This window comes from Melitaea cinxia, chromosome 5 (genome assembly GCF_905220565.1).
Source record: "Melitaea cinxia chromosome 5, ilMelCinx1.1, whole genome shotgun sequence".
NCBI lineage: Eukaryota > Metazoa > Arthropoda > Insecta > Lepidoptera > Nymphalidae > Melitaea > Melitaea cinxia.
The window spans coordinates 7269980-7291723 of record NC_059398.1 but is presented as its reverse complement, the minus strand read 5'-3'; the positions used below and the strand labels follow the sequence as shown (position 1 = coordinate 7291723).

The window sequence follows — 21744 nt, the reverse complement described above, 5'->3', positions numbered from 1 at the left end:
TGTATTACTCGTCGATGTAATTGAAGTCGGTTTTTTTTTTTCGTTTGCTAGCAAACACAATTATTTTATAATTATACTGCGTATTATGTTACAATATTATTAACATTAATAACAAAAAAAAATATTGTACTATTTTTGTTAGAGAATTATTAAAGTCTTAGCAAGATAAGAAAAATAAAATCTACATTTAATAAATTATAGCTAAACTAAAAAAAGTTAATCTAAAAGTAAACTAAAAAAACACGCTTTTGAAACTAATTAAACTAAAAATTTAAAAATAAAACTAGAGTACTCTATTGAAAAATTCATATTGTTGTACAAAAAGCGTGGGGTGCTTGATTTTCATTGCTGTAAATATTTTAACGATAGTTTAGTATACCTGTAGTAATTATAATAAGCACCCCACACATTTTGTACAAAAATATGAATTTTTCAGTTGAGTACTCGTTTTATTTTCAATTTAGCTAATTCGATTTTACCGGAAGGGTTTTATTTCTTCAGTTGCGATTAGAGAAATAAAATATGGCGGTACGAAGTTTGCCGGGTCAGCTAGTCTATATCTATCTATACATTATATAAAAGCGAAAGGTCACTCATCACGAAATCTCCGAAACTATAACAGCTACAAACTTGAAATTTGGCAGGTAGGCTCCTTATAAGACGTAGGCATCCGCTAAGAACAAATTTTACGAAACTCGACCCCTAAGGGGATAAAACGGGGGATTGGAAGTTTTTATGAAAGTCTTATGTTTTTGAAGTAAGAGACTTGAAATTTAAAAAATATGCTCTATAGATGGTGAGGAGGTGTCCAAATAATACATCGTAATCTATATACATATATTAAAGAGAAAGTTCACTAACTCACTCATCACGAGAACTCAAAAACCGCTGGATGGTCTATCCATCCAGGTTGGACAAAGATAAAATTTGGCGGGGAGGTAGATTATAGTTAGCAGACGTTCGTTAAAAACGGATTTTACGATATTCCACCGCTAAGGGGGTTTAATTGGGGTTAATAGTATGTATGAAACATATACAGCCTGAAAATAAAACTAAAAATGTAGTGTATAGAGAGGTTTTATAAAAATAACTATTAAATTATATTAAATTGTGCCTTTTAAAAAGTAACTCAGTTTGATAAGCATTTCAAGTGACTGAAATTAAAAAAAAAAATTGCGTTAAACATCTTAATGGTAATGCATATCTTCATAACCACGCGGACGTAGTCGCGGGCAACAGTTAGTGTATTATAAAACAATGTCCCCAAAAGTGTAAGTAATCGATTCGCTCAAAATCTACGGAACGGATTTTCATGCGGTTTCACCATTGGAGAGAGGGCTCCACCATTAGCAAGAGGAAGGTTTACGGAACGGCTAAGCCGATTTTGATAAGAGTTTCACTGGAAGTTTGCCGGGAAAACTTTGTGACACACTAATTTAAACGCGGGCGAAGCCGCGGGCATAGCTAGTATACTATATATACGTGGATTTCTTTGTTACAAGTTTGTTGAAGGTTGCTAGCACAGATTAGTATATATGTAGCTAGCTAGGTAAGGTAGGGTAGCTAGGTGGTTGCTAGGTAACGTGTTATACAAAAACAAGCTGTTTGCGGTTTTTATAATTCTGTATTTCTGTATATAAACGATCTGGACTTACAGAATATTTTTCAATAATTTAAAAACAATGGCTGACGAACTAAATAAAGTGCATTTGCATTATGATGAAATTAATAAAATTCGAGTCATTGATAATACGGTACTCAAAGAAACCGAAGATTTAAAGAATTCTTGCAAGGATTATGAGACAAGTAATATTTTTTTAATTCATAATATTGTTTTAAGAATGCTACTTACATTAATTTATTGCGGTTTTTATTTAAATATTGAGTTGTTTGTTATTCTAGTCATTTTGTCACGGTTTATTGTTAAATGCGCGACATTTCTTTATACTCATGCATACATCAGAAACTTATTTTTAAAAGTGGTAATCTATGATTTTAATTCTTTTGAACAAAAATATTTCGATCTTCAACAACTTGGACGATTTTTTTTTTAAACAAGTCTAATATAGTGTGAAATGTTAAAAATGGTTTTTTTCTATTAGAAAAATGCTTATCTTCAAATATTGTCGTATATTTGTGAAAAAGAGGACTTGAGTATTTTTTATTATTATAGTTTTAATCTTTGTAATTTTCCATATACCATTTTATTATTTTTAAGATTTCTCTTGGCGATGTTTAATTATTAAAAATTATTGAATTTATTTTACCTCTTAAAATTATTTATTCATTTACAGAAGTAGAAGATTTTGAAAAAATAATTAGTTCATTGCTAAACATGTTAAAAGAGCTGGGTGATAATGTCGAAAGACAAAAAATGTCTGCTATAGGAGCTACGAATCTTCTTAAATCTATTGCTAAAGATAGAGAGAGTGAGCAAACAAAACTACAAGTAAGTCTAATGATAGCATTTTTAAATACACTATTATCTCAAACTCTGTTTATTTTTGTAGCCTAGCTCTGAAGATTTCTTTAAAGAAAAAAAAAAAAAAAAAATACAGTCGAATTGAGAACCTCCTCCTTTTTTGGAAGTCGGTTAAAAAGTGTTCATTATTCTCTCAATCAACCTTTGAAAACCATAAGTTACAAACCAAAAATAATATTCAGCTATACACCTATATCTGCTTTAAACAAACATTACTACTTTTTTAATGAGTATCAAGTCAACCTAATAATTTACATTTGTTTGATTGAGTATCAAGTCGACCTAATAATTTACATTTGTTTCCAGTCCGAAATAAATGATAAATCTATGATCTTGGAAAAATTAGACAGCGAATATGATGCACTTCAAATTTTAGAAGCAACTCAGATGGAGACCATAGAATATCTAACACAACTAAGGTAAAACAACAAAGATTCAAAGTTCTTTGTACTAAATAAAATAATAATAAAAAAAAAAATGTAGTGATTTTGGGTCAAATATAGTTAACTTTAAACATTTGTATTTTTTGAAACCTAAATTCATTAATCATTATGTTAAGTGTTCTGAAGATATTTTAATTATTAGGTAATATAGTTCAGAAATAAGTAACACAAATTTTGGTCTGTAAAAATGTATTTTTTTATAATTGATTCACACAAAAAAGAAATAATTTTTTTTCCAATCAATCAATTTTCAAATTACTAGTTTACTAAATTTAAAAAAAAAAATTAAATTAAAATAAACTTAAATTTTGTTTCTATGGATTTTTTTTTTGTTTAAATTGAAACATTAGTTAAGTCCATGATGGTTTTAGTTTTATTTTGTAATTAAAAAAAAATATGACTACTTACGAAACTACAGAGTAACATATATAAATAATTAATGAATTAAAATATACAATCACTCCCTTGGTTGACAATTTTTTTTTTTATTATATTTTTAATGTAGGAACATGCCCAATAACCATTGCCCTTGCGGTAAAAAACACCTAAAAATCTTGCAATCAAGAAACTAGATTTGAGGTTACACGCGCTAGACTCCAGTTTACACGCACAATTCACCTATTTTAGGTGTAAATTACAACATATTAGAACAATTTTTGTATTATTTTGTTTATACAGAAATTTAATTGTCACATTAAATCAACATTGTTACTAACTTTGATTTTAACATTAAGTTATATGAGCCCGATTTGTGCCTCACCCACATACAGAAAAAATTATTGATATTCATTGTCCTTTAACTCAAAGTAACTCTTATCACTAATACCATAACTTAACTACTTTCTTACAGACTAAAATCATTAAGTCAGTTCTATAATATTTATTACTGAAACTAATTTAGTCTTTCACTGGTACCAAATATTAAAAAGTATAATAACAGTCAATTGTCTTTTACATATTATATTATCGAATTCCCTCAATAAATCAAAATCAATTTGAAATGACCACTTAAACAATTGAGATATTTCTGTTTAGAAAATTGGAAATATGTCGGAATATATATAAAATAAACACAAAGTCACAAGATTTATATCTCGATATTGATGCATGATTCAGTCTAAAGAAAATTTACTATGCTGCTCCTGGATATGAACATACAGAATGCATCAACATGATATTTTAAATAAAACAAAATTCGAATCAATCATCCTCAAACATTTTATAATAATAAATCATGATTAAATATAAACACAATATTCAAGAAATAAATTGTCTTACATTCCAGAAGACTGAAAAACAATTTTAATATGTAATCAAAATGTTATTTTTCAGAGTTTTTGTAGAAAGTTCAAAAGTATCTAGGGGATATCCTGTAGGTAGAAACTACAGCAGCAAATCATTGCAATGTCTCTAGCCTTTTACTATCCTCCATGTGGCTTGAACACTGTATACTTATGACCTAAGTTCTAAACACTTGAAGTCACTATTGAACTTGATAGAGGATCATCAACTTTCTGCCTTTTTGAATCTTGTTGGTCGTCACTTTCATCAGCTGCGCGTTTTTTCGGACCTTCAACGTTATTTGTGTATTGTCCTACATCTGCAATAATGCCGTCTTTAAATCGCACTAAAATCGCAGTCATGTTGTCACAGCCTGTCCCATCTCCTATTGTACTTGGTGCCAAGCAGTGATCAAACATCTGTAAGGAAAAAAAAAACACGTTAACGATAATATTCTCTATAAAGAAATAATTTTTTTGGTGTGTACTAGCTAAAAGAAGAAGTGGAACTGTGCTATCCCTTGTCGCCTCTTACGACACCCACGGGAAGAGAGGGGGTGGGGGTATTCTTTACTTTCATAACCACACAGCAGTCATTGTCATATACAATGCAGTAATTCATAAGGTATTTAGAAAGTACGCAGTATAAATCCTTATCGATTTAAATTCGGTGGTTACCTTAAGCATTTTCTATACATTATGATTGACACTCTACATGAGGTACCCAAACTTTTTCTCTCATAGACCACTTTCAAAATTTTGCCGATTCTAGTGTACCCCAGGTACATTGGAATCAATGCTCTACATAATGTAATTTAAACGATTGTTATCAAATGAAAGGTATTTATGCGAAATTATTATTTACTTGTGGACTTCGACTTTGTTGACAACTTGACTTTACTTGATACAACTACCACCGTGTCGCGCCGATCGCTGACGCTTAGGTCATTATACTACTACGCGGCCGAAGTCGAGGCGTGCCATATAAATATAGAGCTAAAAACATGTACACACCTCTTCACATATTTGCGATAACCTCTCTCTTCCCTCTGCCAATCGAGGTAGGATAAAGTCACAAACATCTTGACTAGACATAAAGTTCCATATCCCATCACATGCTAAGACCATAAACTGATCCTTTTCTGGTTCGATTGTTAAGGTTTTCACATCTGGTAGAGCTGTTATCATTTGCTCCTTAGCATCTAAATCTTTGTTTTGCTTGTATGAATGATCTCCGATGGCTCGTGACAAATTGAGTCCACCATTGATACGGCCATCATTTGAAACTTTGCCTCCTGCTTTTGTGATCCTTTCTAATTCTGGTGCGTCTTCTGGTTTGTGGTCTATTGACATGTCTATTGCTTTGCCCTCTCTACATATTATGCAACGGGAATCACCAGCATTTGCCACATACAATTCTTTGCCTGAAAAAAGATATGACATTATTAACATTAAATCCCAAGAAACTTTTATAAAGGGAGAATTACAACTAGCCGTCTGAAGCGTGTCATAATTCCAGATATCAACTTTATTTGTAAAAACCTTTAAGAAGAGCTACAACAGCAGTGCAACCGCTATCATTCCCAGGTTCCTCTGCCATACTGAAGTCTCCTTCTTCATCACTTGATTCAGCTTCATATTCTTCCTCTTCATCATCTTCTTCTGCTTCACCTAAATTTTTTTTATTGTAAGTTATTTTGTTATTATTTTGACAAATACATTATTTTCATCAATGCCATATGTATGTATATAAAAATGTAATGGATCACTGTGGAAGATAGCACCTAAAACAATGATTGTTAGAATTTTTATGTCTGTCTGTGCGTTAGTGCACGCTAATCTCAGAAACCGCTTATCCGATTTAGATGTGGTTTTCACTAATATATTGTGGTGAGCTTCACTTAACATTTAGTGTTTGTTTCATGTCAATCGGTTCATAAATAAAAAAAATATACTAATTTAAAGAATCACGTTGAACGTGTAAATACACAAAACACGGACGAAGTCACGAGCACAGCTAGTTTAAACATAAGTAGTAATCCTACTTAATATTATAAATGCGGAAGTTTGAGAGAATGGATAGATGTCATACTCTGTCATCTTAACGTAAGGCTAGAAAGGGGGGGGGGGGGGGGTGGATCGATTCGGAAAAAGTCACGAAATATCCAACCCCTTGGGGCGGGGTCTAATAATGTGATATCACGAGTACTTATTTTTGTTGCACGCGCGAAACTAAGCAAACAATCAACAAACACTCTGCAACCTTAATGTCCATCTTGTAATCTAAAACCCCACCACATCATCAAAGGGAGTACGGGCTTCATGTGATTAATGCATGATTCCTTACAGAAGTATTTTGTTTATTTGAACGATTACATTTGGTGAGTAGTAAATTTATTAGAGGTGCAATTTTGAAAATAAGGTTATAAGGTTAACATATTGTATTGTATTGGGCTCGATTTTCCGCATTTAGACGCATGGGTGGTCCATTGTGCGTGAAAAGTGGGCTGACTAGTTCAGCCAGCCCAGCCCCTTCCAGAAGCTCAGAAGCCTCCTGGGGCGTTCACAGGCTTCTCGGAGCGTCCTTATTTCTTTAAGGATGGTAGCTCGGTGTGCGGCCACTCCCTCGCATTCCAGGATTACGTGGGCGGCTGTTTCTTCAGCAGCCAGACAGCCCCTGCAAAGAGGGCTGTCTGTTGCATTCATGATGAATAGTTGGTGACTAAGTGCCATGTGGCCGGTAATCGTGCCAACAACTATTCTGATGTCCAGGCGGTTAAGACTGAGCAGTCGGCACGCTAGGTGCGGTGATACTTCCGTGAGTATCAATTTGGACTGTCTACAGCCGGTTTGGTTTGCCCAAAGGGCATTGGTTAACATATTTTAAGTTAGGCTTACTGTCATTAGAAGACTCCTCTACTCCATTAACATTTTCTTCATCAGAGGAATTCACCTCACCACCCTCAAAGTTTTCATCATTTGAATCACTTTCATCGTCATCATCGTCGTCAGCAGGTGCTTGTCTCAAAAGTGTTTCATATACAGCTGCTGCAGCCCTACGCAGTTTAGATTTTTTTGGCCTTTCCGGAGTTGCTTTGTCTGAACTAGATACTGATGGTGTTTTATCTGTTCATAAAAGAAAATAAATATATTCAATACCTCCAAAACGATACATAGTATAATAGAACCTCAATAATATAAAAACCTCTATTAGTTAAAACACAAAACTAAAACTTATATTAAAAATTTCGATATTGACCCTCTGTTACTTCAAGAAATGTTTAGAGAAACTTTAGCATACATAAACTGTCAGCCAGAGTGATCATGTATAAATGTGTAAAATTTTTTTTTTGTTCTGGAATTTATTGCTTATACATGTTTACTAGTTGAACTTTTATATAAATAAAATCAATCAATCCATCTTTGAAATACTTTAAAACTGACTTGCGGCAGTTATGACAAAGGCAGAATAAGCCTTAGAGTTCTAAAAGTTCATATACTTTATTTTACCATTACTTTTCCTTTATTTTTTAACCGACTTCCAAAAAAGGAGGAGGTTCTCAATTCGACTGTTTTTTTTTTTTTTTTTTTAAGTATGTTACATCAGAACTTTTGACCGGGTAGACCGATTTCGACAAATTTTGTTTTAATCGAAAGGTGGTGTGTGCCAATTGGTCCCATTTAAATTTATTTGAGATCTAACAACTACTTTTCGAGTTATATCTAATAATGTGTTTTTACTTGACGCTTTTTTCGTCGACCTACGTTGTATTATACCGCATAACTTTCTACTGGATGTACCGATTTTGATAATTCTTTTTTTGTTGGAAAGGGGATATCCCTAGTTTGGTACCGTGATAAGGAAACTAGGATCTGATGATGGGGTCCCCGAGGAATCGAGGGAAACTCTCGAAAATCCGTAATAACTTTTTACTGGGTGTACCGATTTTGATAATTTTTAATTTAATCGAAAGCTGATGTTTATCATGTGGTCACATATAAATTTTATCGAGATTTGATAACTACTTTTTGAGTAATCTTTGATAAAGCGTAGTTGCTTGACTATTTTTTCGTCGATCTACGTTGTATTACTTGTTGATGTAATTGAAGTCGGTTTTTTTTTCGTTTGCGAGCAAACACAATTATTTATTCCTTTCTTCGGGTGAAAATAGGAACTATGTACATATGTACTCGTAACTTTATAATTAACTTAAAATATATTTTTTTTAGGTTTTAACTAACGAGGTTCTGCTGTAAAAGTAACAGCCAGTGATTTGTACAAAAATTGTGTTTTGAATTGAATATTACTTCAGTTTCCAATTATTATTAAATTAGTTAACATCATTCTCATTTTATTATAAAGCACTAGATATATTTGACAATCTATATATATATAATGAGTCTCTATTTCCCTTGGTCACGCTATCACGCGTGTACCGACTTCTGGCTGGACCAATTTCGGTAATTCTTTTTTTTTTTTGTTGTTTGTTATTGTCAGAAGAAGGTTCTTGTGAAAGAAAAAATTAAGAAAATTGCGCGGAAAATAAAATTTAAGAATACTTAACCACCATATAAAATTATTTCTAATCTAACCTTAGCGCTTTAGACACTATAAACTTTGTTAATGTAACCTTATAAGGTTCAAAGTTTCAAACGTCATAACGTTTGACATAGAATTGACAGAATGCGTGCTGCAAATATTGTCAAAGAGGATGTAAAATAACTTTTTTTTCACTCCGTAATTTACATAACGTCATACTTGACACTGGCAGAATGTTGCACAACAGACAGTTGCGATGCTGACATGCCATACATTAAAGAACAAAAACTTTTTTTAAATTAATTATACCAATTCGAATTCAATATTCATAGTAAGACTGGACAATGTCTGTCGGGTCAGCTAGTAAGACTTATAATAATAAGATTGAGACTTCTCTCAATCTTATTTAAAATACAAATTATATAAATAAGTGTTAAAACAAGCATAATTGAAAAAGTTTATTTGAATATGAATTATTTAAATTCATATAATACCTTTAGCTGAATCTGATTTAACTGGGGTCGCTGAGCCATTTGATGAACTGATATTATTTTCTACATCAACTTTCGAGTTTGAAACTTCTCCATTGCACCCTTCAGAAACAGAATCATTTTTAGACTTTTTAGAATCAGCACTTTGTTCCGGTTGATTGCAGTTCTCTCCAGAGCTGTCTGGTGTTGCGGTTTTATCCATGTCCATAGGTACAGTGTCTACACTGTTATTTTGTTCACTTGTGGATACCTAAAGAGAAAAAGTTTTTTATTAGTCATATGTAGAAGCGGTTCATCTTAGAGCGCTGGTGTAGTGCACTCCCGCGAAAATGACATAGGTAATCTTAAATCTATATTTTTTTATAATACATACTATCCTTATATTACTTTCTTTCTATACTATTGTGCCTATTACACAATAGGCTATTATATTAGCTATACCTACGCTACTATGAAACGAAGTTTAGTACGATTCCTAGAGCTTCAATGAGTGCGAAAGAGAAACATTGACTCAGGCCGGCGCGTGAAACAAAATATTTTGTATGAAAAATTAGCCTAATCTGGAGTGCCGCTCACGCGCGTCCTTGCGAAACTGCGATTTAAGTCGCGCCGCGGGAATAAGAAGCATATGCGTTGTCGCCGTTCCAGTAGTGTTTGTGTTCGAGTGTGTGTGACATTTTGTGTTAAAAATGAAACAATACAGTATATTTTTATTTTATTAAACAGTGTAACAAATGTGAAAAAAATATTAATATTCTAAGATCTCTCTCGGGCGCTAGATGGGGATCTCACCCTTATTCGCAGAAATTGTTGTACAATGCGATTATACGTAGTCATTTTGACTACGCAAGTTTCGTTTTGGAACCATGTATTAAAGTTGTTCTCTCATATTGGACTAGATTACAAGCAAAATGCCTACGAATTATAACTGGAGCAATGAAAATGTCTCTTTGTAACACTTTTAGGTGTCGCAGGGGAGTTTTTGTGTTGTTTGTAATTTTCTTTAAAAGAAGTCTTAAGCTTTGCCTTCATGGCCATATTTATTTAAAAAAAAAAGAAAATTTCTTATACTTATTTTTTATTAAAATTATGTCTGGCAACAAAATTTCCTTTTTGCGTTCTGTCGCACGCGCAGTCTTTGGGTCTGTCAAACGTCAAAGATTGGTCGTAGTGTCATTCATTATTTTATTTTCGGTAATCCACTCGAGATGTGATCACCTAAACTTATTTTTTTGTTCGTTGGGTGAGTTTGTTTTATTTAAATAATTATTCGAATTCTTTAAACGATAATCGTTTATACTTATTGCTTTCTTTCTTTTGTTTCTAGGCGTGAGACCATATTTCTTAAATTTTAATATTAATAATGGCGTTTCCATAAATATGACTGCCATCTTTATTTAAAAATGCCTTATCCGGTGAGATTTCAATCTGTTTTATCGGTTGATGTTTTTCTATTGGTTAAATAATTCTTTCCTAATATTGTTAATTTTTTTTATTCCACAGCTTATTAAAAATTATTAAAGATTATATAAATGTTCCATATTGATAACAAGATTACCCTCATTTGAACCCACATGCCTATACTGTGGGTTTTTTTTTATATTTTTTTGGGGTTTAGTTATTCTAGACATAAATTTTTAACAATACTGGAAGCATATTTATTCAACACATGGATTGATTCATGACATCACTCTGTAATATTGCAAAGAATGGAATGTTGGTGAAGTTCATCATGATCCAAGAGATCGAATCATTGTGACGCTGGCAAACAGATGGACTCTCATAGACTATCGCCTATCGCTACAGGCGATATCCAGAGCATATCCGGTATTGTGCTATTTATTTTCAGCTATATAGAAATTTAAAGACTAAAAGTAGTGAATTGTGTATAATATATATCGACGGGTTCAAAGTAAAAAGAGTTATTTACAAAACAGCTACTTTTCAGGAGAGCGCATAATAGAAAAAAGTGCTCCCATTTTGTCAATTTCAAACCAAATTTATTGAGATTTTCACTGCTACATTTTTTTTGGAAAGACAAACACTTGATTATTTCATGTCTTCTAATTATGTTTAATTTACGAGATATTGTAGTTGTCTGCCTCTACATTGTGCTTAAAAATATGACAACTGAATCAACTACCACTTGGTCGTTTCTACATAGGAATTAATAAATCTGGATTTAATAAAGATGTTTCATATATTTCAGTAAGTATAAGAAGAATCTTTACATGTCTATTTTGATATATTCACATTGTTTACTATTATGATAACACTTTCTTACAAACCTTAATACGTAAAAAGCCAAAACAAACAAACATTGTTGCTGGCCGGCGAAGCACATGACATGATGAATAGGAATGAACGTGCGCCCACCGCGCGGATTGCGGAAAAGCGGCCAGGCGGTAGTTGAACGCATATACGTCGTGTAATTTTACAAAACAGCAGTAGTTGTCTTCTTTTACTTGACAAAAGAACAAGAAATGAGGCGATATTTGTATTTTTTATTTTGCCGTGTTGTAAAATATAAAGTTTTTAGTTAGTTACTACAATTAAAAAAAAAAAAACTCAAAATTGTAGTTAACTTTTTTTACTTTGCACCCGTCGATATAGTAATTTAATAAATATCAAGTAGTGTATAAATTTAGTATTCTAAATTATTATTGATTCTGATAAATGTTTTTTTTTTTTAAAGTTAAATTTATTATATTAAGTAAATGTTTGAAAAACAATTTATTGTAGAACTACCCTCTTTTTCTTTTTTTTTTTCCAGCTTAACTACATTTCACCTTTTCTTTAGTTATAATAAATAATTAGTAAATCTGTGTCATGTATTTTTATTCTAAATGCATCATTCGTTTGTCGGAGTAATATCTTGGCGCCCTATTTAAAATAAATTTTAGATATTTATTCCGCTCCAGTGTTTACAAGACCTCACGTCCCTGTGATACTAAATTTAAAATTGATACTTATGTCTCATAGCTAGTCCGGTCAATTTTTTAATGATCCAACGGGAAGCGCTGGCATGCCTAGCCGTGAGTCGTTATATCCTACTAATACCCTTCAAGTGGAATTGGTTAATCCTTCTTTACATTTACGCAGACAGTTTTTATGTGAGAGGTTCCTTATTAATGCCATACAAAACTCTTCTCACCCTTTAATTGATAAGCTCCATGATCTTAATCAGCTTATTAATAATTCAAATTTTTGGATCTATAAACATAAACCTCTCCTTACTAAATCTTTTCTTAAAATCATCAACAATGGTATATATCAGTTTGCCATAAATCCTCTATTCACGTATAGCTACGATTCCTTGATATATCACCCTAGAATTATCTTGAACCTAGGAGTTACTAAAGCATCACCTAGCGCTGCACTTGAGTTTAATAGAATAATCGATTCGGACTGGTCGGAATGGTTGCATTTCTTCACTGACTCATCTAAAATTAACCCCGAGTTAAACATTGGTTCTGCTGTCTGGATTCCTAAATACAATATTATCTTGAATTACAAACTGCCTCCTCTCTCCTCCACTTTCTCAGGTGAATGTATTGCCATTTTGGAAGCTGTCTTGGTATATTGAATCACATGGTCTTAATAAATCTGTAGTATTCACTGACTCTCGAAGCTGCCTCCAGGATTTATTGAAAAGTCCATTCATGCTAAAAATAATCTTCGCATGACTCTAAAGATAAAAGAGACACTGTTCAAATGTCACCCGTCGATTATTGAAGTAGCGCTTGCCTGGATACCGAGTCACAGCGGTATAGCAGGTAATGAGATGGCAGACATGTGCGCAAAAGACGCCATTCGCCTAGGCTGGATAAATCTTGGGATAGATTATGGCAATCTTCAAGACTAGTTATAGGTAAATATTATGGCAATATCCAGCCGTGTATTCCTATCAAGTAATGGTTTTTTAAATACTCCGACCTAGGTAAAATGACTACGTCGATAATTATGCGTATACAATTGGGTTTCTCCTGCACATCTGTATTCTTGGCTAAAATGCGCATTCATGACAGTTCCTTTTGTGAATGTGGCTTGGAGGAAGGATCTCTCGATCATTTGTTTTTTAATTGTCTGAAATTAACTGTATTACTATATGATATGCTTCCCAAAAACATTCCGCGGCCGGTTAATGTTTGTTTTCTTCTAACTTTAGTGCCACTTTCTTATTGTGCTGTCTTAGCTAAGTTTATTAGAATCAATGATATAAAATTATAATTTATCAAAACATAAAATCAAATAATTAGGTCCAATATTTTCAACTAACTGCAGCTTAAGCAGCTTAACCCACTATTGTACTGTCAAAAACGGACCCTGTCTCCGGACTTCAATACACTTTCAGCACTTGTCATTGGCAAAATTATCGGCGTAAAGCTGATGGAGCCATAGTCTTTAAAGAAGAAGAAGTAAACAGTGTGAAAAGACTGGAAATAATGCTCCTCGAACTGAAAGCTAAGGGGTCACCGCGTCCTAAAATTGCAATGAATCTTAAATGATGTTGTTGTTGTTGTTGTTGTTGTACACGGGCTATTTTCCGCAACTCAACGTCTTGGTGCGCCTTTTTTGCGTGATCGGCTGGTGGGCACTATTCGTGCCAGCCAAGCTCCTTGAGGAAAATGTTTAAATGTTTTACGAAAACTATTTTTTTTACGCGTGTTTTTAAATCTCAACAATATTTTAAAACACTTTGAGTGTTTGGAAGTGAAGAAAGCAATAAACTATTTTGTTTTCCGTGTCTAGTGTTTGGAGCTAGCGCAGGTAGTGGTGAATCTACATAGACAGAATGGATTTTCTGTACAAATAAAATAAATGGTAAGTTTCTACGTTTTTCGTTAAGTTTTTGGTGAACTTCCATTTAAAAATGGCCTGAGCTACCTCTTATATGGACTTGATTGTTCGATCAATATCATACATATAATAATCAGAGGAGGCAGATCATACCTGTATTGTATAATATTGATTGGTTTGTTAGTAATCAATAAATTTTCAATGCAGAACTATTTAGAGGACTCCAGAAAGTGAAGCGATTGGAAAAAAATGTTAGCACTAAATTATTAGGTATTCTTGGGATGTATAAAACCAACTTTGTACTTTTTCAATTAGAAATAGTAAGGTTACAGGCTAAAGAAGTATAGATGGTATGCCGTAGAGTGAGAATAGACATAATAGGTGTAACCATTCTTTAGTTAAGCAATCTCATCTTTAGAGACTACTATGTTACCAAATAAATATCATAAGTGGGAGATGATAAATAAGAAAGGATTTTAGGAAACCCCCTTAAGTAAAGAAATAGAACAGGGAACTTAAGTTCTAAAGTTCAATCATTGATTGAGGAATTGAAACAGAAAAAGTGTATAAAATTAATAAAATTATCATTTTAAGTATTCTAAAGTGCGGTTTTATCTTTTTACCTCATTCACAGACTGTATTTATTTTAGAAAATTAGCTGTGAACCATAGTTTATATATGTAGTACAATTGGTGACTATTTATTATTAGAATCAATATTTAGATGGCAAGTCATGTAGAAAACAGATAGTATCTATAGTATCTCTATTATCCCTTACCTCACCATTCACTTCTTTGTCCTCATCATTAGAATTTGTCGAAGATACCCCGCTTGTATCATCTTCAGTCTTTTTTGTTTCTTCTGTGGTACACAAACCATTTCTGCTAGACGTAGCCTCATCATTGTTTTGTTCAGAGCTTGACTCTGCTACTTCTACAAATTCTTGATTTGAACTTGAAGCCCCGGCACCTTTGATTTATATTTTATAAAATTGTTTTCTAGGCTTAGAACACTGATATACACACTTTGGTACCCAGTTTTAACAACATTTGCTTTTAATATCTAAGATTTTTATAAAAATTGATTGTCAATTTTTGATATGATATTCAAAAATGTTTAACATTTGCTTTTATTTAAACTTGTTCGCTTAAGAAAAATCATTAAGATTTACTAAAAGTAATTAAACTGTTATCAACGACTGACAAAAAATTACTTTATAAATACATCTGAATTGAACACAGATGTGACAAAAAACGCTCTTTTGTTGTAGTGTTAGTAGTTGCCTAAAACACCAATGGTGTTGTGGGTCCGATTCCCGCTCAGGATTGATATTTGATTTGTATATTTCTTTCCAGTTTGCATTTTTTCTTGTGGTCGTCCCCACTGTGCATCAGTGAGCATGTTAAGCTATTAATCTGCATGGAGAAAGAGGCCTATGCTCAACAGTGGAACATTACATGCTGAATGCGCAGTGTTAATGTGTTACTCAGAACTTCAACTTAGAAAAACTTACCCGAACCTCCTGGTTCTTCAGCATTTTTCTTGGCTCGCAGACAGGGTGACAGTGGTGTTGCCGTATCACCTAGTCTTGATCGGTGTAGAGACATCAGTTTATTTTCATATTTCGCCAACACTTCCTATAATATTAAGTTTTAAAACTTACATGTATGAGGCTCTGTATAGTTGTTATTTTATAAGTTCATTTAGATTTTAAATCAAACTGCATAAATAATCACATGATGTAATTAACAGATACAAAACTCATTCATTAAACCCTTATTTTTGTTTTATATTAATGCATTTAGTAAAGAGGTTAACAGGATCCTATTTGTTCAATGATAATGTCACAATTTGTTTTTAAGAGATTCATAATTTTTCGCTCTGTAAGGTACATTTGGTCGCATCGCGCGAGTCGTACGAGCCGCGCGATCTTTGTGCTAGTAAGTATAGTGTGACAATCAAAAAACCATCTTGATAACTTCTAATGTATAATAAAAATTAATAACTATGGTATAAAATGTTTTTTACATAATTAATTTGTTAAAAATTTCAAGTATGTTATATAACAACAGTCAATAAATTTAAAATAAAAATAAAAAATTAATTTTATGAAACATTTTTTTTAAATTGATTTTTTTTTTTTTTGAGTACTAATGAATCTAATATTTACAATATGAATAAAATAGCATTTTATTATGCCCCAGAAAATTTGTGTGTGAATGTGAGATGCATAATTTTGGATGAAAGTAGACCATCAAATTTTGCCAGTTTTAATTTTTTTATAAACTCAATGACACCGACAAACATATTAATTAACAAAAAACAAGACAAACAGGTTGAAATACCTATTTGTATTGATAATGTGAGAAAAAAAAAAAATTTACATTTGTTTACAGAAATTATTATTATTTTACAGTCATTTTTGTAATATTTTTTTATTTTTATGAAAATATGCATAAAGCTGTGCAGAATTTGGCCTGGACCTTACCTCTAAGAGCACTGGCGCTCGACTGATTTACTGGGTTTGATGAGATACTATCTTTTGAATATTTCATACAAAATGTATTAAAAAATAATTATATTTTTTAATTACTTTTTTTTGGATTCCTTAATTTTTTTTTTTTTTTTTTTATAGTGAGAATGGGGGCAAACGAGCAGACGAAGCCATCTGATGTTAAACGGCTACCGTCGCCCATGGACATCTGCAACATAAGAGGAGTTGCAGGTGCGTTGCCGGCCTTTAGGAAAAAGATGCCTATACACTCGACGCTTGAAAACCCCCAAATTATAGCGCTCAGGGAAAACCTCAGGAGGAAGGTCATTCCACAGTTTGCAGGTACGCGGAAAGAATGCGCGTGAAGCTCGTACATTGGTCGCAAACCATGCATCCAAATGGTGTGGATGGAACTTAGTCCTTCGGCGAAGGGTACGATGGTAAAATCGTGACGGCGGTACCATATCAAATAGTTCGTCAGAACACTCACCGTTGTACAGACGATAAAAAACACACAGAGCCAACGTCTCTCCTTATGCTTAGGGGTTCTAAATCGTCCGTGAGTTTGGGATCGTCGACAATGCGAATTGCCCGGCGTTGGATGGAGTCAAATGGGTGGAGTTGGTATTGAGGGGCACCTGCCCAAAGGTGCGAGCAATACTCCACATGGGGACGGACCTGAGCTTTATAGAGCAGTAATCGATGTCCCGATGTGAAGTACCGGCCCGCCTTGTTCAGAACCCCGAGCTTTTTTGCAGCCAATTTAGCTTTGCTCTCCAAATGACCCCGGAATTGGACCTCGTTCGTAATGTCAACCCCAAGGATCCCAATACTTTTTGTGATATTTAGGGATGTGTTCTGAAAACAAGGCGCTACGGAAAAGGGGGTCTTCTTAGCGGTGAACGCGCAAACTTGTGTCTTCGAGGGGTTAAATTGGACGAGGTTGCGTCTACCCCATTCGGAGACTTGCTCCAACGAAGTCTCGATTTCAGACACAAGTTGTAGTCTCCTCTCTTCCACTTCCGCCCGAGGGATATTAGCTCGGCCAGTGTAGAAAGTGTCACACGTACTGTCATCTGCATAGCAACGAGTATTGCTGGTTTGCAACATATCGTTAATATGCAGAATAAACAGCGTGGGTGAGAGCACTGAGCCTTGGGGAACTCCAGCGTTAATGGGCATGGTTTCCGACCATGCTCCGTCAACAACGACCTCGATGCTACGCCCATTAAGAAAACTGGTTATCCAATTGCATAATCCCTCGGGGAGACCGTATGATGGTAGCTTCGCTAAAAGAGCTTTATGCCAGACCCGATCAAAGGCCTTCGCGATATCCAGGCTGACTGCTATAGCTTCCCCCTTGCTCTCAATGGCGGTTGCCCAGCGGTGTGTTAGGTACACTAGAAGGTCACCAGCGCTGCGACCATGACGAAATCCGTATTGTCGATCGCTTATTAGCTGGCAATCTTCCAGGTAACCAAGGAGCTGATTGTTAATAACCCGTTCCATCACCTTAGACAGCAAGGAGGTAATCGCAATTGGCCGGTAGTTGGAGGGATCTGTACGGTCACCCTTTTTGGGGATAGGGTGCACAATTGCTACTTTCCACGAAGACGGTACTATACCAGTGGTGTAAGAAAGTGAGAATAAACGCGTTAGAACCGAAGTCAATTCAGGAGCACACGTCTTAAGTACGAGGGCCGGAATACCATCAGGACTACTGGACTTCTTGACGTCGAGGGAATGCAGAACACGACGAACGGCACTTTGCTCAAAGCGTACATCACGCATCGCGTGCTCGCACCTAGAAATGCTCGGTGGTGCCATCCCCCCATCGTCAAGAGTTGAGTTCGACGCGAAAAGAGTGCAGAGAAGTTTCGCTTTCTCTCTTGCGGAATGTGCCAGGGTGCCTTCAGGTTCGCGCAATGATGGGAGTGAAGACTGACAGAAGTTGCCTTCGACAGCTTTGGCAAGAGACCAAAAGGCACGGGTTCCAGTTGGAAAGCCCAATAGTCTCTCGCCAATTCTGCGAATGTGTTTAAGCTTTGCCCTAGCGATTTGCCTCCTGCAAGATCTGGAGGCAGCATTGAATCTCTTCTTTAGGTTATGAACTTGCGGATTGCCCGCATCTGTTGCTGTAGCCCAAGTCCGATAGCTCTCCAGCTTGGAGTGACAAGCCCTTTTGCAAGAGGCATCAAACCAGGGCCGCGACCTCCCACCGACACGAACAACTCTGCTGGGAATGTAACAATCCATTCCCTGCAAAATGGTATCCGTGACGGCTTCTGCGCTGATCGATGGATCCCCTGAAGAGAAACAAAGCCGGGCGGCCATGGGTAGGATGCATAAAATTCGCGTAAACCATCCCAATCTGCTGACTTGTAGTGCCATACTCGGCGACTTCCAGGTGGTCGGGAGTGGCCGGTACGCACAACAGGTACCTCGGAGTGCACCAGGCAATGGTCGGATGAACCCAACGGCGCGCCAACAGTTAATCGATAACCCTCGGGGCGGGTGGTCAGCAAAAGATCCAGCAGAGAAGGAGCATGATCTTCTCTATCAGGAATTCTGGTAATACCTGTCACAAGTTGAGAGAAACCATACGCGTGGGCAAAGCTGTATATGGCTCTCCCTGCGCGGTCTGTGGTGCGTGAGCCTAGCCAGTCACCATGGTGGGCATTAAAATCACCCAGAATCACCACCTCCGCGCAGGGGTACCGATTTAATACATATTCTGTAGTCTTCTCGACGTGCCCGAAGAGACGATCGACTTCAGCATCACCGCTATGAGATCTGTATAGGCACGCGTAGATACGTGTGATGCCACCAAAGTCTACGCGCACCCATAAAATCGACAGGTCTCCAACTCCAGCGGTCAAGTTGTCGAGCCGTTGACAACAGACATCACTCCTGACGTACATACACACGCCGGCCTTGGGTAAAAAGGCGTGCTCAAGATTGTATCCCGGATAGCACAGGTACGAAGTATTGTCAGGAGTAGATATTTGTGTCTCGGCAAGAAAGAGTAAGGCCGGCTTCGCCGTCTCAAGGTGGTAGTGGACGGCATTTAGGTTACTGTGAAGACCCCTTATGTTGCAGAAGTCCACATCGAATGTGGAAAGGGGAGCCGCTGTAGAGCCGTTATAAACTATTCCGCTTTGATTCATATGGGCGAGTGTACAGAAAGAAAAGGATAAGGAAGGATCAAAAGCAACCCCGGCAATCCCATGGGCAATGATTACACCAGGCACCAGACAGTTTCGACGACAGAGAGTAGTGTGTCACTGGCACGGGGGACGGAAGGGCCCCCAATCCGACCCGTTAGCCGATCACCGAGTTCCACACCGGTCTCCCACTCCGGCGCGGTGATCAGCTAACGGGCTTTTTTCGGTGGCGGCGGGACGGCCTCCCAAGCTGGGATGGCCTGGGTTCGGGTCCCCTACGAACCACCGGGCGGCCAGCGGTAAACCGTTTCATTGGGTCTCCCTGGACCCCATGACAGCGCAACACGCTCCACCGCACGAAATGCCGCGCCATTGGAGCAGGACCAAAGACTGACGGGGATGCCACACGTAAAAGGAGAGGATAGGGTGGGATAAGAGGGAACTGGCTTACATGCCATCGAACCGGAACACATCCGAAGATATTTGGCGGTTCGGCTTTGACATGATAGTGGTCACGAGCCAGCCGGGGGAATCCATATCCACCCCCTACCACCTAAAAAAATTCCATTCCTTAATAATGTAATTTTACTTTGATGAAGATAGTTCGTTAAAATTTCTTAGTTTTCTATGAAAAATAACGCTTTTAATATTGTACTTATTTGGAAAATATTTGTAACTTTAAATTTTTTTTATCAGGAGGCTGATGAAAAGGTTAATAATTTTATACACATTTTACTACAACAAGGCTTGCTCTGTTAAATTTCAATAATAGAAATTATATTATTGCATCCAATACTGAGATTAAGGACATCAAAATGTTTTAATTCCGTGGATTGGTACCAATTTTTGTGAAATGGCTCTTAACAAAAATATTACTACAAATTAATACCACAATTTACCTGTAACGGAAGTCTAGCGTCTTTATATAGACTGCTTATATTTTCATCTTCTGATTCATCATTATCACTTGCACCTGGTGGGTTAATTTCACCTAAAACAATTTTTTATTTAGATATAAATAAATTATAATTTATGCTGTCTATAAAATGTCTAATATCTAATCTCATACCCGCCAATTCTTTCAATATATCCATAACCTCTTTTGTGGCAATACTAGCATCGAATCCAAGAAATGCATCTGTTAAAGCTTTTACCATATCACCACTTTTGTATGCCTCTGTGTTCTTGATAAAATTTGGTAAGTTTTGCGAACAATATGTAGCAACCTCTGCACCGCCGTGCCCATCATATACAGCAAACAGTGATGTGTTCTCGTCAAAATCTAAAATAGTATTATGTGAATCCTGGAAGTAAATATGACACGCATAAGTTTTTTTCGTAAAATTTCTCAATAAATAAACACGCAAGGAATGAATACGTTCGTATCTTTGTTTTCCATTTTAAATGTAAATTTTTGTATTGGATACGTATATTAAACTACGCTTGCGGCTACCTACATACTTATCTATGTATATGCATGCGAGATCGGACAGAATTGTTGAGCATAAATAACGAAGAAACGCGCGTGTAAAGAAATGTGCATCTGAATACAGTTTAATTATTAATTAGTGCCGAAGCACTATGTTACCTCTTGGTTGACACGCCAGCCCTGCATGGAACTTGCACCGCATTCTAGTTTATCATTTACTTCATCACTAGACATCTTTTCAGTAACTGGTTCTGATAAATAGGCACCCATTTTGCTAAATTATCTTATGAAATACAACTGTTGTACGGCAATTGACGCGCAAACTTCCCTAAAAATTGTGCAGGCGGCAAGCCTAACTTGACATACAGATTAAAAATATTTTACTATCTGGATTCTGGCTGGAGTAGTGGAGTATCTGGGAAATTGGTTTGATGTTGCAAGTATGGACTTGGTAACGCTACCTATTTATTACCATTATAAAATACTGGTAAATAGTATAAATTTTTTTTTCGATACCTTTTATACCGTTTAAATTAATAACAATAATTGCGTAATGGAAACGTTCTTTTAACGCTAAGTTTTAACAGTTAATAGAATTATAGCAATACCAATAACGTTACT

The 21744-nt window shown here is 35.5% G+C and overlaps 2 protein-coding genes across 2 annotated transcripts; one reads left to right on the top strand and one right to left on the bottom strand.

The window, feature by feature from the left end:
* The first annotated feature begins 1591 nt into the window (after nt 1-1591).
* LOC123654000 (intraflagellar transport protein 20 homolog) lies at nt 1592-2996 on the top strand. Its single transcript, XM_045589962.1, has 3 exons — nt 1592-1806; nt 2295-2449; nt 2789-2996. Exons 1-3 carry the CDS (start codon nt 1683-1685, stop codon nt 2903-2905), a joined length of 396 nt encoding a protein of 131 aa, XP_045445918.1. The 5' UTR covers nt 1592-1682; the 3' UTR covers nt 2906-2996.
* A 1126-nt stretch (nt 2997-4122) lies between these two features.
* On the bottom strand, nt 4123-21483 carry LOC123653491 (probable protein phosphatase 2C 11). The gene is made up of 10 exons (XM_045589483.1): nt 21283-21483; nt 20764-20998; nt 20594-20685; nt 15556-15673; nt 14815-15005; nt 9240-9486; nt 7104-7331; nt 5748-5876; nt 5220-5629; nt 4123-4625 (listed from the first exon to the last, which is right to left on the bottom strand). Exons 1-10 carry the CDS (start codon nt 21391-21393, stop codon nt 4392-4394), a joined length of 1995 nt encoding a protein of 664 aa, XP_045445439.1. The 5' UTR covers nt 21394-21483; the 3' UTR covers nt 4123-4391.
* Between the last annotated feature and the right edge of the window lie 261 nt (nt 21484-21744).

What these genes read in the sequence shown, in the direction of transcription:
- LOC123653491 (XM_045589483.1), bottom strand. Translation starts at nt 21,393, where the DNA reads ATGGGTGCCTATTTATCAGAACCAGTTACTGAAAAGATGTCTAGTGAT. An exon ending in AGAGGAGTCTTCTAATGACA is followed by an intron (nt 5,877 to 7,103) that starts GTAAGCCTAACT and finishes AAAAAAATTTAG; the next exon opens with GTGAAGCAGAAGAAGATGAT. An exon ending in TATCGCAAATATGTGAAGAG is followed by an intron (nt 4,626 to 5,219) that starts GTGTGTACATGT and finishes TTTTCCTTACAG; the next exon opens with ATGTTTGATCACTGCTTGGC.
- LOC123654000 (XM_045589962.1), top strand. Translation starts at nt 1,683, where the DNA reads ATGGCTGACGAACTAAATAAAGTGCATTTGCATTATGATGAAATTAAT. An exon ending in TTGCAAGGATTATGAGACAA is followed by an intron (nt 1,807 to 2,294) that starts GTAATATTTTTT and finishes ATTCATTTACAG; the next exon opens with AAGTAGAAGATTTTGAAAAA. An exon ending in GTGAGCAAACAAAACTACAA is followed by an intron (nt 2,450 to 2,788) that starts GTAAGTCTAATG and finishes ATTTGTTTCCAG; the next exon opens with TCCGAAATAAATGATAAATC.